This window comes from Phyllostomus hastatus, unplaced genomic scaffold, assembly GCF_019186645.2.
Source record: "Phyllostomus hastatus isolate PE091 unplaced genomic scaffold, TTU_PhHast_1.1 phas_contig_348, whole genome shotgun sequence".
In the NCBI taxonomy this organism is placed as follows: Eukaryota; Metazoa; Chordata; class Mammalia; order Chiroptera; family Phyllostomidae; genus Phyllostomus; species Phyllostomus hastatus.
In genome coordinates this window covers 3,562,112-3,576,884 of record NW_025333860.1, presented here as the reverse complement: position 1 = coordinate 3,576,884, position 14,773 = coordinate 3,562,112, and the positions used below count along the sequence as shown (strand labels likewise).

The window sequence follows — 14,773 nt, the reverse complement described above, 5'->3', positions numbered from 1 at the left end:
GACGCAGCACTGTGTTGGAAGACCAGTTAGCATACACTGAATTAATGCAGCCTAGGAATGGATTTCCACCAATGACTTGAGGGAGTTGGTGTCTATATACCTCAGTTATTTCACACTTTATTCTGAGGCTACTGTTTTAAACGGTTTTCCAGGAATTGCAATGAGATTAAGCTGTATGCACACAATGATAACTTGCTTGGTAATTCACCCTTCACTGAATGGCTTTCTTCCATTCCATCTCTTACTTTCCCAAGTCCCCACAGTGTTTCCTGAAATCACTTCCAAAATAAACTATTTGCACTTGAGTTCTAAACTCAGGTTCTAATTCTGGTAGAACACAAACTCAGCAAATACTTGCCCAAAGCATAGGCTGAAGAAATACTCAAGTAGAGGGAATATTTATGTTCTTTAGTAACAGAATTGATTGTAGGAAAGCAGGAGCATGGAGACAAAGAAATGGGTTTAGGAACATTTGTGGACATCAAGTATCTGTGCTTTCTCTAGAATACCAATAATCACTTTCATGTTACTCAGACCAAAACTTAGGAAGGAAAAGACCCCCCTACTGAAATCTGATAAAGACTGGGGATTCTGTTCTTCAGATTAGTACTTTTTTTATTACAGTTGCTTATGTTTATAACTCATCAACTAATTAATAAGGAAAAGTACACAAGTTCTCTTATGTCTTAAGGTGTTAGAAAATATTATGAAATTTTCAGCTGTGCTTGCCTGACTAACTAAAATAAAGTATTTCTTTACATAAAATTAAAAGGTCAAATGCCTCTATTATATTTTTTGAAAATTTCATTCAGTTTATTTGTAGTATAAGTGGTATAGTGTAATCATCAATAAACTGGGAGCTGCTTTTGTATTTCTTCAGTTTTACTGGTTGGTAGAAAAATGCAGAAAACAACAGACAGAATGTTCGTTTCTATTTAACCAGAATGGTAGGGGTGTAAGTGTGAAATGAAGTATAATTTAAAAAAAAAACAACAAAACATACTAGAGAACAGAGGTTTAGTTAGAATGTAATCTCTGATAATTGTCATTGACAAAATCAGCTCATAGATACTGATCCTTAGTGACCAGGTATTAGGATAGTCTCTGTAATTTCTAGCACATCATTGCCAGGTTACTATAAAGCATGGTATTCACATTAAAAGTCATAACTTCCGGTTCTGAGCTCCACGAAGTGGTGGGTAATATTTAAATATTAAGTCTGAAAAGTGAATACGAGAAGGATTAAATAAATACCATAAAAATAAACTGCCATGAAACTCAATAAGCTTTTGTCTATAAGGCAATTTAACTTATGCATGGTAATACATATATTTTTCTAAACTATTTTAGAAGTATTTTATTTTTAGAAATTTATTAACAGCATGTTTTCCAAATTTAAGTCTTTTTCCAATTCAAAACTACATTCTATTGATTATTTTGCCCAAGCTTTAATGTAACATAGCTTTGAACTACCTTTGTCTTTGAATTCTCTCTCTCTCCCATCTTTTACTGTTTCAAAACAGTCTAGTACTAAATCCAAGCCCTAATTTTCTTTTTAAAAACATCCTTACATATTTTTGTACACTTCACAGAACACTGATTCCACAATGTCTGGCATCAGCCTTTTTCTATCTTGACTACCACATACTTATCCCTAGCCCTGTTTTTTCTTTCCCCTATCACAGCTCTGTTTGCTTACATCCAATTCTGTGTATAAATCGTCTTTATTTTGGTCATGAAAGCTATGCTGTGGTTTCCTATTACATTGTATTAAAAATTCTGGACTCTGGTTCACAAACCTTTACCAATATGCACTAACTTATTGCTTTCCCATTCTTTCAGCTCTCCGCATATATTATTCCCTGAGTTGAGGCAATTGTGTTTTTTATAGTTTTTTTATATACTGGATGAGCTTTTATTCTAGAACTGTACATTATTCTCTTCCTTGTTCAGCAGACTATCATCTATCTTTCATTACTTAAAAAGCACCAGAGATCCCAATGCCTTCTGGATGCTCCTTCCAATAAAGAATGCACTCTAGGAGTTGGGTTAGTATTCATTTCCATTCCCTTCTCTAGCAGGAATTAAATTTTATTCTCTTTGGTTATTGCCTCAGATATGCAGGTATCCTTGTTTGAATACTATAGAATTACAGCAAAGTTCTTTCTTATGCTTGCTTAACAATAAAGCCATCTTTCAGGTTGAAGTGCTGTAGTGGAAAATATAGGGAAGGAGCATCTTTGTTAGAGAAATTTGGTGAATATGTTTATACTTTTTAAATCTTATATTACATTGCCATGTACATTATCTCATTTGGCTCATAAGAATTGCGGGAGCTGGGTTTGCAGCCCCTCTTTTCAGTGTGATGGAACCTTAAGTTCTAGTGTACTGCAGTATTCAAGAGACCAGACTGGAACAGGAAGAACTGAGTGTGAATTATTGCTACAATGTTTATACCTGTTTGACTTAGGGTAAACTAATGCCTCTAAACCTAAAAACCTCTTTTAAAAGGTTGCGGTAAGAACTACATGATACACATCTATAAAGAACATCATATGTAAAGTGAATCACTTGGCACATGGTAAGCCCTTAGTAAGTACCAACATGTTAAGGGCTTTGCCCGACACATTTTTAGAGCATGTCTGCAAAGAATTGAAATCAAGATTTTGGACTCCAAAGCTTATGCTTTGCCACTGACCCTGCTTCCTAGAACACTGATTAATTCAACTACTAACCTGCTAGATGACCTTGGGCAATATACTTCACTGAATCCCGTTACTCATCTGTAAACTGTCTCTTTTCAGACTTTCAGGGTCTATTCCAGCTACATTAGATTTATCTTCTTAAGTGTTCTAGGATTAAGGTTCAAGTTCGTAGTATATCCAAGATCTGTAAAATCATAGGCTGTGCACATTGTAATAAATTTTATTCCTATATGCATATTTCGATCAATATTTAATTTTCTGTACACATTCAGCTGTTGCCTGTCTTTAGTCTGCTTACCAACCATTCGTAAAGGGAAGACCCATACTTAGCTTTATTTATTTATATCCTGGCTTGTTCCCGAAAGGATTTAAGGTGGCGAGTAACATTGTAAGATCCCTAACGATGTTACACAGTGCGAGTAATGAATACTCTTTTGATTAATCATTCCGTAGAAAATCTCCGATGAGTGAGATGTTAACTGATGTCTTTTACTCGACTCTTAAAAATAAGAACTAATACCTCGGAAGGAGTCCTAGAAGCATACAATATACGTTCTTCCCTCAGCGTTGACGCTGTCCCACCGGTTGTCAACAGCCACTCGAATGCCCTTCTCAAACTAGCCAAAATTGTCGCCGCTCCAGTCCCGAAGGGACCCAGATGCCACCCCGCCCCTTCACTCGCTCTCGCACCCAAGTTTTCTGATTGGGAAGGGGGCTGAAGAGCCTTTCTCACATTCCCACTTTATTGGCTGGTAAGGCTGTCAGTAATCTCTGCTTCCCGCCTTCCAACCTAGCGCGTTTCTTGGACCCCTTGGTTTCTGCGACAAGCCGCTTACGTTTGCCTGAGCCGTGTTGCCGGGGACCCGCAACCTTTCACCCCCACCCTTCCCAAGGGAGCGCCCTAGCCCCCGCCCCCGCCACAAGGCTCCAGCGCGCGCCCCCGCGCACGCGCTCGGCCCTCGAGCGCGGACACACTCGCACGCCCCCAGGCCCCAGGCTCTCCAACCCCCGCTCCTCCTCCCCGTCGCTGGCTGAGGTTTCGGCGCTGGGAGGCAGCGGTGGCGCGCTGCTGAGAGGCAAGGACCCGAGCGCGAAGTGTGTGGGAGTCTACGAACTCAACCCCTCACTACCCTCCCCTCGCAGCCATCCCCCTCCCTCCCCGTCAGCCCCCCCGCCCCCCCCACAAGCGGGAGAAATAATGAGTGAGACCCAGCAGCAGCAGCAGCAGCAGCAGCGCCGAGCAGCCCAGGCAACGGCAGAACCGCTCCAGCGGCAGCGGCGGCAGCTCCAGCAGCGGGAGCGAGCGCAGCGCTAGCGCGGCCACCGCCGCGCTCCATCCCGGCTCCTGCCCTCCTCCGCCGCCCGCTCCTCTCCGCATCCACCTCCTTCCCCTCCTCCTGCTCATTCACTCTTTCCCTTACTCTCCCCTCCTCCTCGGCTTCTTCCCTCTTCCCGCGCCCCGCCAGCCCTCGCGCTCTCCCACTCCCTCTGCCCGTCCTCCCCACTCCCCTCCTCCCGCTCATTCACTCGCCCCTCTCTCTTCTCCACTCTCTCCCCCTCTCTCCTTTCTTCTCCTTCTTTCACCCTCCGTCTCTCACACCCCCTCCATTCCCCTGTCTCCTTTCTGACACTGCACTGCAGCTGCTCCTCAGCCCTGCCCCCTCCCCAGTGAGAACAAACCAGCAACATAGCTTTTTTTCTTAAAGAGATTTCTATTGATCCGATTAAAAAAAAACCTTAAGAAATCCCAAACGCAAAAAAAAAAAAAAAAAGCCAAAACAAAAGGGAGAACCTTCTCCCCGTAGCAGCGGCAGGAACTGCAAACATGATGGCGGCAGCTCCCATCCAGCAGAACGGGACCCATACTGGGGTTCCCATAGACCTGGACCCGCCGGACTCGCGGAAAAGGCCGCTGGAAGCCCCCCCTGAAGCCGGCAGCACCAAGAGGACCAATACGGGCGGTGGGTATCGCTTCCACCTCCCCGCTGGCCCCATCCCCCGCCGCCCGCCCCTGCCTCCCTCCCTCCCTCCTTCCCGCCGCCCTCCCTTCCCTCCCGCGGCCCGGACACCTCCAGCCCGAACCGGCGGCTCCCGCGCCCCCTCCCCTGCACCTGCCCCGCACCTCGCTGTCCCGGACACATTTTCATTTCTGTGTTTATCATTCATCAAAATGGCGACCGGTTTTTCGGAATAGACCTATATTTCCATTTAATCGGTCGAAAAGGCTGACCATTTAAATATCCGAGACGTGGCAAGGGGTCCGTTAAGAAGGAGGAGAATGACCCCTGAGTGAGGTGATGGCCGACTGAAGATGCTCCCTGCATTTAACCTTCTGATAAAATAAATAAATAAATGGCACTTGGGTAGCGGAAAGCAAAGGATTGGGGCACCTGAGAGTTTTTTTCTCTCTCTGTCCCCTTGCTTTGGGCCACAAGTAGTACGCAAAATCTTGATGAGTGCATGCTGTTACCGCACTTACATTGTCGGTGCAAATATCTCATTGATTTGTCTTCAGCGGTGTGCATAGGAGGGTGGGGGTGTCTGGTACTGTGACTTGTTAGTTAACATCCTGCGCTTCCTGGGAAGATGAGTTATAACGGGACCGGTATTGCTTCTTCATTTGCACTGGAGTCTTCCTAACAATGCACCCAATGCATCGAGGCAGAGGTGAATTTATCTACAGCATGTACATTAGAGACGGATGGGGGTCTTGCGAATGACACACCTGCAAGATTTGGAATGTTCATTCACTTAAGGAAGCTAGATTTACCGGGGTGTTTCCTATTTAAGACGTGATCAGTGACGGAAATTAAAGTTTATGGAGTTGGCTCTATTTTCTAAAACCTTTCATTTCACTCTTTCTCGGTTCATGTATCCCCTCTCCGTTTTAAATATTGTAGTTATTTTGGAGAAGGAACATTATCTGTTCGGTCACTTTTAAGTGTATTTGATATAAATGACTCTTAAGCTTTTTAGTATTGGCAGAATTCTTCTTAAGGTCTTTTAATTAATGAGCTTACAGGAGATCATGGTAGACTAAGAAGTACTAAAGAAATACACCAGGATTAGTTAGATTTGCCAGTCCGAATCACTTTGAGTTATTTCCTGGCAGTTGTTGAAGGCTTGGAATACACCCTACAGTTTGGGTGGTTTATTTGGTGGGAGAATGATTGTTTTGCATACTTTAAGTAGGATACAGGCAATGGCTAATTGTAGTCCTTACATGTTTGCTAATGTCAAACAAATATAGTTCATCACCATTTACAGTCCGTTTACTTATTTTGCAGTATGTTAAGAGAAGGTCTGTCGTTTTATAAATCTCTGAAGTTTCGTTAAACAGTCGGTTCATTTTGTTTTACCATAGTAACCACAGATAGCATTGGAAGACTTCCATGTTTGGAATAACAACTGGAATTTAGTCATCAGTTCCTACAGTGCTGCAAAATAATAGAACATGTTTATTTTAATTCCAAGTTTGAAAATATAAATCCTACAAAATGGGAAACATTTGTACAAATTTATTTTTCAGTGTAATTGGCTTATTTTTGTTCTTTTAAAAAATGTAACCCCATATTTCCTGCAGCTATGTGCCCAGTGTTTTTAACTGCTGTTTTTCTCTCTTGAGGGTGGAGAGGGGATACAAAGTTTAAATTATCATGTTAACAAAGTATATTTCTTTGCATTTTTCAGAAGACGGCCAATATTTTCTAAAGGTTCTCATACCTAGTTATGCTGCTGGATCTATAATTGGGAAGGGAGGACAGACAATTGTTCAGTTGCAAAAAGAAACAGGAGCCACCATCAAGCTGTCTAAGTCCAAAGATTTTTACCCAGGTAGGTGCAATGGTGAAGAGATTTTTTGATAAACCCCCAAGGAAAGAAAAAGAAGCTCTTCGTGTGTTGTGTGCTGTATTGAAAGAAATTCTTAATAGTGTGAACTTAATTTTATTTATGTAGTTGCTGTACTAGAATGTTTGTGGAAATTCTTAAAGACTATTTCCTTTGTTGAGCATGTCTTTTTTCTATAATATACTGTGTCTGTGATTTAAACCAATTGGGAGATGAATCTTCTGGGTATTGCTAAATACTTTCTAATTGGGGAAAAAAACTGAAATTTAAAGATAGAAGTCTTGACAGCTGGCATCAGGAAATAGGTTTCTTCTGAAGTTTTCAGACATCATTGTAATGACAATTAGTCTAGAGTGAATTCAGAAGAGTGGGTAGGAAGCCTTCTTAAAGAATGGACCATTTACTTCTAAATCCATTATGTACCTCTTTCTGCTTCATTGCTTTGTTTGTTGGCCCTGGAGTGAAGGAAAGAGGACAAGTACTGCCTCTTCAGATTTTTTAAATATTGTGTTTTTAATGTAATTGTGATAAAAATATATTATGTCAGGAGTAAAATAATGCTTCAGAATCTGTGTTCTTAAGAGATGTATTTAATTAAAATACGTTAACAGTTGTTTGGTACTGTAACTCATTAGAATATGGCAAGTTTCCTAGGTGGTATAATTTTTTTGGTACTTTTCAGTGTGCTTTTTAAATTTCAGGTGTTACACAGTTCTACGTGCTCATCTTCCTTCTTTTTCTTAAAGTAATAATTTTGCTACTCAATATATGGCTTTTAAGTTTAATTGGAAAAACTCCATAAGGGAATAGTGTATCGCCTAGATAAAGTGTTAACTGATTTGCTTAAACCTAGATGTAGCTTCTGCAATTTTAAAAAATCTTATCTTTATAGTTATAAAAAAGTATTTACTCAGTGCTGAGGGGAACCGATACTGCTTATTTTTTTTTTCCTGGTAGAAAAGAAAAGCTGATTTGCTTTTAGTGGTCTAATTCAGTAAGAGTTCTTTAATACAGCAAAGACATCTGGCATGAATGCAAGCAGAACATTTGGAGGATTTCTTTTTCAGAGCCAATCACTTGTTGGTAGAAAATGGACCATTATGCTGGATAAGAAGGTTTTAGAATGGTTGAAACTATCATTTAGTTATGTAAATTGTGTGTAGTTACATTTGGTAAACAAATTTATTAAATTAAAATGTAATTGTTAGATATGACTTTTATTTCAAAAGTTTGTTTCCTATGAATGTAGTTTTGTAGATGGCTTTCCTTGTCTCTGAAACTTTCCTTATGTATTAAGAAAGTTTGCTAACATATTCATATGTGCACATTTAAAAGATGTATGATGATGGAAAAATCATTGTGGGATTGTGAAAACCCATAGTACAAATAAAAGCGCTCAAAAGAGCTTGATTGAAAAATTAATAACGTGTTAGTTCTAGGAAAAGACTGCAGTGATAAATGAAATTCACTTTCAGTAGGCGAAAATGAAATAGCTTTTTTTGCATTATACATGAGGTAGTATCAGATGTTCAGGGATATTTTAGAAAATTGGTGTTTACCATGGGTATTCCAAATAGTAAATTAAATGCCTTTTCATATGAATATAGTTTATTTTCAGTGGTTTGGAAGGGATACACCAAGAATTAGATCTTTTGTTTTTGGTCCACTTAGTGGTTTATTTGTTCATTTTACATTGAAATTTGTTATATTATTTATAGTTCTGACTCATGTTATTTGTATAGAACTAGAATATTCGTTAAAAAAAAGGAAAACTGGAATGCGTTGAATAAAATTTGTGTGTGTGGTGACGTAACCCGATCAAATGTGAGTTGAAATGTCTGAATAAAAGAAGGCTTATACTCTGCCTGTAACAGGTGGAAACCAATCACACACTCTGGAATCAATTTTAAGGATAAACTAAAGATTATAAGTTAAAAGAAGCTTTAATAATTCTGAACAATTTGTATTTTAATAAAATTTTCACTAGGTTATTACCTGTTCGGACAGATGCATCTCTCTATTATATTTTAATTTTAATAGTTTTCCTGTTCACACTTGATCACAAGTCTGTGGCATTACTTAAGGTCCTGCTATTCTACATAACAACTTCTCAACACCTTTCAACTTTTTTTACTTATATATGCAAGTACACTTAAGGCACACTTACTTCGCTCATCTCAGATAAACTAAATTTTAAAGCTGCTATTTATGCCAACTTATAAAGAATTTCTTATAGGATTATGCAATAATTCAGAAGCCCATATTTGCGTGTTTTATGTATGTATTTATGACTCTGTGTATTCTATTGGAATGAATATGCGTGATGTTTATTTCACGAAACATTTTTCTGTTTCTCATTTGGCGAGATAGTGTATTTGGGGAAAGTGTACTATGGTCGTGACCTAATGGATTTTCTCAAATTGCCTAAGTTTTGAAACAGAATGTAACTGTTTTCAAAAGGCTTAGGTAAAATACCGCAGTATTTGACAAAAACTTTCTTCAAGATACATATATATATGTATACACACACACACATAGAATACAGACACATTCTGGGGATATTTTCATAAATTTTAATGCAAATGGTATGTGCATTGCATTTAGTATAGTCAATATATTCTCATATTTATCATTTTTGGTTTTTTGCTTAGGTTGTATCTTTAAAATGTCTTAAGTAATCTTGCCTTTCTGAGTAATATTTTTTATGTTTGTGATTGAAATGAAGAAACCATTTTTTACACATTAATTAAATTTAAAATTTGTAATATTGTATATTGCATTGTATTCTTCAGCATGCCATATATTAAATAAAATAATTTGGGGACTTGTATGATGAAGACTGTAAAGTGCATTTTTCAGTTACTGTAATCAGTAAAAAAAGACCTACAAATAGGTTTACTACTTGCTGTGCTGTGTATTCATTTACCTATTTTGAGAAATCCAAATTTTGCAGAATGTTAATTATTACTGGTGGTTTATGGATATATCTTTTATTTTTGATTAAAGCAACCTAACTTGATATATTTATATATAATTTTATAATTAAGTTACTTAAATTTGTCACCTTGTAATAAAAAACAGCTTTCTTATTTTGGGGACTACATTACTGTAATCATTTGCAGAATGGTGATAGTGTTCTTTTAGTTGGTATTGAAGATGTATTTAGTTTTTGTCAATAAATTGAATTTTATTTATTAAGATGACCTAATGAATGGTTCGGATAGGTAATTGGAAAAACTTACTGATTGAGAATAGTAAAAGATGTATAAAATAAATATTTTTGTCTGTGTTGGGTTTTAGAGCATTTCATAGTGTACCTATTTTTTTATTCTATTATATGACACTGGATGTATTCATTATATCAATCAAACAGGAATCTTTCTCTATAATCTTGGCCTATGTTTGTGTGTACTTACACTGTATATTTGTGGTTCAAAAATTGGATCACATTTAATATGTATTGTTTTCTTTCATATTCCTTAATTAAAATTTGAACTTATTATTTCTAAATTTATTATATTATAATTTTATTGCTGTCCAACTTAAGTGGTGCTTTAAAAAACATAAACCATTTGTATGTTAAATTTTTATAAATTATGAAAAAGAATGTAAGTGAATTTTTATTTTAGTGAAGGAGCTATGCTAGACTGCCTTAATTTTGACATGGGGAAAATTCAGTGGCCAATTTAACCTTTAGGAATGAGAATGATCTTTGTTTTTGGAAATCAGAGGAGTTAATGCAGTTTAAAATAGATGACTTCTTTTATTTACAATGCTGAAGGAAGAGTATTATGATTTTGACAGTATAATGTGACTACTTTTACTATATCTTCTAAAAGTTATAGTCTATACTCTTTGATCTTAGATTCTAAGCACCTTAGAAATTTATTGGTATATATTTTAAGCCCAAATTAGTAGATAAGTAGAACTGTAACAAGTAGAAAATCAAGTAGTGTAATTTCCAATATTATTCAGTTTCATAGTATATTTATTATTACAATGTGCTATACCTTTCATTTCAGTATGATAAAGAGTTGCTTATAGGTAATAACATGTTTTTCTTTAAATCTTAATGTTTTAATATTTATATTTGTCATACTACTTATTGTTCTGGGTTACTTTATATTTTATCTCTTTGTATCTTCAGTTGAAAGAAGAACCATAATCTCACTTAGACATTGATGCCTCTCTGAAAATTTGCAGCAGTTTTAGTTCTTTCTCATTTTAAGCAACAGGAAATCTTAACATATGAAGGAATTTTTTTGGCATAGCATAATCTATATTAAACTTGTAGTTTCTGAAACAATAATGTTTATATGGAACTCATAAATAAATGTTTTGTGTCATGGGATTTTTGGAAAGATTGAATTATCTTTAAAAATCTTAGCTATTTATTTTATTTCATTCTGATGTATCTTCTGTCATCCATTTAGTAAGTTATGAAACATTAATTTATAGTGTCAGGGTTCTCATGAATTATATAGCAAAATATCCTTTAAAACCTGGTATTTGAAGTCTTCTAGATTTTGGAAAAATAGCTAATTTAAATTTTGTGACATTCTAAGGGAGTACAATGCGTATAGTAACATTGTCTTGTAAATGTCACCCCCAGAGTATTTCAGGAAGCTTAAAAATAGTGAACACAATTGGTGGAATAGTTCAGTATTTATGTATTCAAGTTGTTTCCTATAATATACAAGGAGGAATAATGATCTGTGTCTTGGGAAATGTAAGGAGTATGTGGTGTCACTAAAAGCCCGAACAACAAACCATCATTTAAAAACTTGGCTATATTATAGTTCTCTTGCTTTGTTTTGTTTTGCCCTGGTTTAAGGAAATTAATATTTTTAAACTCTTAAATGACAAATAACATTTATTGAACAGTGTTATGCCGGTTGTTAACTAAAATTCAGCACTTAATAAACATTATTTTTGTACCATAGTGTTTAGTCTTAGTTGTTTCCAGTTTAGTGCAGCTACGTTTTATGCGCAAGTGCAGGTTTTCAAAATAAAATTGGGGGAATAAGGGTGGGAGATATGTGCTTGATTGCCATCTCATTTCCATCTTTGGATACAGCTCTAGCATAAAGTTAAACAACATCTGCAGAGATCTGACTGACAAACATCTCTCTGGGACTCATCATTGCAGCCTGCAGCAGGTGCATTCAGCTTTGCAGACTTTTCCAAAAAGAGGTTAGTTTGTTCTAACATTTATCAGTAGACCAGTGGGAGAAAGTGACTAGAGAGAAGAGGTTGGTTGTCACTTGTCCAGTGCTGGAATACTACAGGTAATTGGACTGGACTGGTGGGAACTGCAGCAGTGTGTGTCTCACATTGCACTGCAGCTGCTCTGTAGCTTAATTAACCTGACCCTCAGAGACTGAAGTGTCATGGTACAAAATGCAATCTGCAAGAAAAAAAGTAGTACTTTTCAGTAAATACTTTCTGATGCTCAGATTGGTGAAAGTTTCATTTTTTTTCATCCTATTTAAAGGTATGTCATCAGCTTTTTCATTTTTTGATATGCAAATATTTGAAACTAAAATAATTTCTATAAATCTGATAGAATCCACATAAAGGAAGATAGAGGGCTTTTAGGTATAGAAATATAAATAAAATAATTTTAGGTCAGTAGAATGTAGATTTTCCTATTCCACAAGTGTTTTTTTCAAATTATGAGGGAACAGAAGTTGGAAGTACATTGTAGTTCTTTCAGTTTTATCATCTTAAATTAACATTTGTCGATTTATTTGTATTGGACAAATAACCATGTAAAATTAAGTGGCATCATTTTAGCATGTTAGGGGCCTTGACAAGCAAACTTTGCTGAGTGTTTTGAAGTGTTCAAACAAATAAGACAAGTATATCATGTTAAAAATATTTTTAGGATGTTTCAATGCAATATAAGAGTGCTGTTGAAATGATTCTTTACCATATTTTATTATAAGTAAATTAAAATTTGATTAATTAAATACTAACTCTATAAAAATTAGTCTGTCATTTATTTATATTTTAAGCCTCTTAATCTGTTTGAGATATGATTTACAGTATGCTTCTATGACATATATAGAAACTTCTTGTGTGTTCTAGTAGTATTCCCAATTAATGTAGGTATCTGATTATTGTCCTATTTATTAATTGACCCTTGAATGGAGAACAGTTCCTAAAGTAAAAATGGCAATTAGATCTTATAAGGTACCATCCTCTTTTAAAATAATTCAGAATTTAAAAATACCATTTGGGGTCTTTATAAAGCAGTTTTATAGTTTTAACTTACCATTAGTTTCACTAAGTTGAACTTTTTGGGATTCATTGAATGTAACTTGCCAGTTACCCAAGGGTAATTAAGTTTCAGGATTTGTACAGATTTTTTTGGTTACTTACATACTTTTTCTTAAGGAATTTTTACTAGTATTGCCAATAACTGATTCTGAAGCTACTGTTTGTAAGAAAAGTGTATTAAATTTTATTTTGATCATATTGTGAGTAGTTGGTAATTATGATAATTATGGAAAATTTGATTAAAATAATTATCTAGGCATCAAGAGAATCATTTCCACACATTGAAACATGTTGATTTTTTTCAATCAATATTTTTTATTTTTGACATCGTGGACTATTACTTTCTTAATCAGTTCTCATCAGTATAAAAGTTATTCTTTAAAATTTAACATATATACTGTACTATCATTTTAAAATTTTTGAAAAAGAATATATTAAGAATAAACATTTTAAAACTACAAATAAAAAAAGACAGGATATTATGTACACTGACAAACCTTTTGAGGTACTTTTGAATATTTGCTAAGTTTCAAACCACTATATGGATATCCTTTTCCATGATAAAACTTGATCATGAAAACACATAATATTTGCACTCCATCATTGATCTTTTGCTGCTTCCTGCAGGGCCTGTCATAGCATCGTTGACAGGACCAGATGAAAAATGAAATCAGTATCTTGAGTTTTTTAACAGCAAAATGATTCAGGTAAGATTATTTGGTGTGGAAAATAGAACATTTTTTACCATTCTTAAACTAAATTTATTTAATAATTGATAATAAAATTAACATTTTTTAAAATTTTAAGACCTGTTTGTCTTACTGATGTTCAGAATATTTGTAATTTCCAGTGAATTTTATTCAGAACTCAGTAATTTTTAAATTTTAGATTGTAATGTTTCTTACTTTCCTTGTGCAACTGAGCATACTTTTTGAAGTTTTGAGGAATAACTTTTCCTTCTATTTTAAAGACTTTTAAGAACAGTTATATATTGAAAGCCCCATAATTCTTTTGCAGTATAAATTTTCCCAGAATTAACTTAGTAGTTAAATAACATTTGAAATTCTGCATTCCATCCGGGATCTTTTAAATGCGGACTCTCAGTTGATTCAGTTTTTTAAAAAGTCATTCTTACCCTGAAAAAAAGAAAGTTGCCTTCATTTAAATCATTAATAATTTGCTGTTCTAGGAATTACATTGGACAGTGACTCTATTTTTAGATCTAGTATTTAGGGGAAGCACAGAACAGAAGGAATGAGGTAGTACATTTCATTAACACAAAACAGTAGGGAATGGTATGTGTTTTTGTTTTATGTTGTTAAATATTTTAAAAACTGTAGCACTTCAATTTTGGTTATGTCTGTTTTTGAAATACTTGTTTTTGAAGGAGTTACTGTTGGAAGCAAGTGAGCTCTTAGTTGGAGACTGTTGATTCACAAACTTAGTCTTAATCTTTGTATAACTTGTTTTAATTTTTCTAATACTAATTTATGTCTTTTTAAAAATAGTCATGAAAGTACTTTTTAAAAAACTAACAAACCTAGTTTTAGTTTTCAGTGTGAAGCCTGTCCAGAATCCTTTCTCTTGTTAATGATTATGTGTATTTTTTGGATGCTTTTAGGAGCCCAGATGTAGGCAGCTCTTGGGTCATTGTGACTTAGAATTATTACAAAGCATCTTCTCTTTGTAAAGGAATATGGGAATGTTTTGCTTTACTAATGAAAGTTGTGATTTTATTGTTACTGTTTCCTTGAGTTTTGTTTTAAAATTTTCATCATCTATGGCATATCTGTCAAAGACTAAATGAGGCCACTTAGGAATAGTGAAGAAGCTTGAAGAAGCTTTCCTTTCAAAGGGATAGGAAGATCATGGAATTGTGGAAGTAGATGGAAGGAATGGAGCATAGATATGATCTGTTCTACAATATTCACTTAACA

General features: G+C 35.5%; 1 protein-coding gene across 3 annotated transcripts in view; it reads left to right on the top strand.

The window, feature by feature from the left end:
- The first annotated feature begins 4,210 nt into the window (after positions 1-4,210).
- Positions 4,211-14,773, top strand: part of NOVA1 (NOVA alternative splicing regulator 1) — a 151,732-nt gene continuing 141,169 nt past the window's right edge. For 2 of the 3 annotated variants that reach the window (XM_045841279.1, XM_045841278.1), the window contains exons 1-2: positions 4,211-4,666; positions 6,396-6,539. In XM_045841279.1, coding sequence (XP_045697235.1) covers positions 4,531-4,666; positions 6,396-6,539 — 280 coding nt within the window. In that variant the 5' untranslated portion in view covers positions 4,211-4,530. Of the gene's footprint in view, positions 4,667-6,395; positions 6,540-14,773 lie in introns of those variants that run through there. The other variant, XM_045841280.1, reaches the window with a different exon arrangement.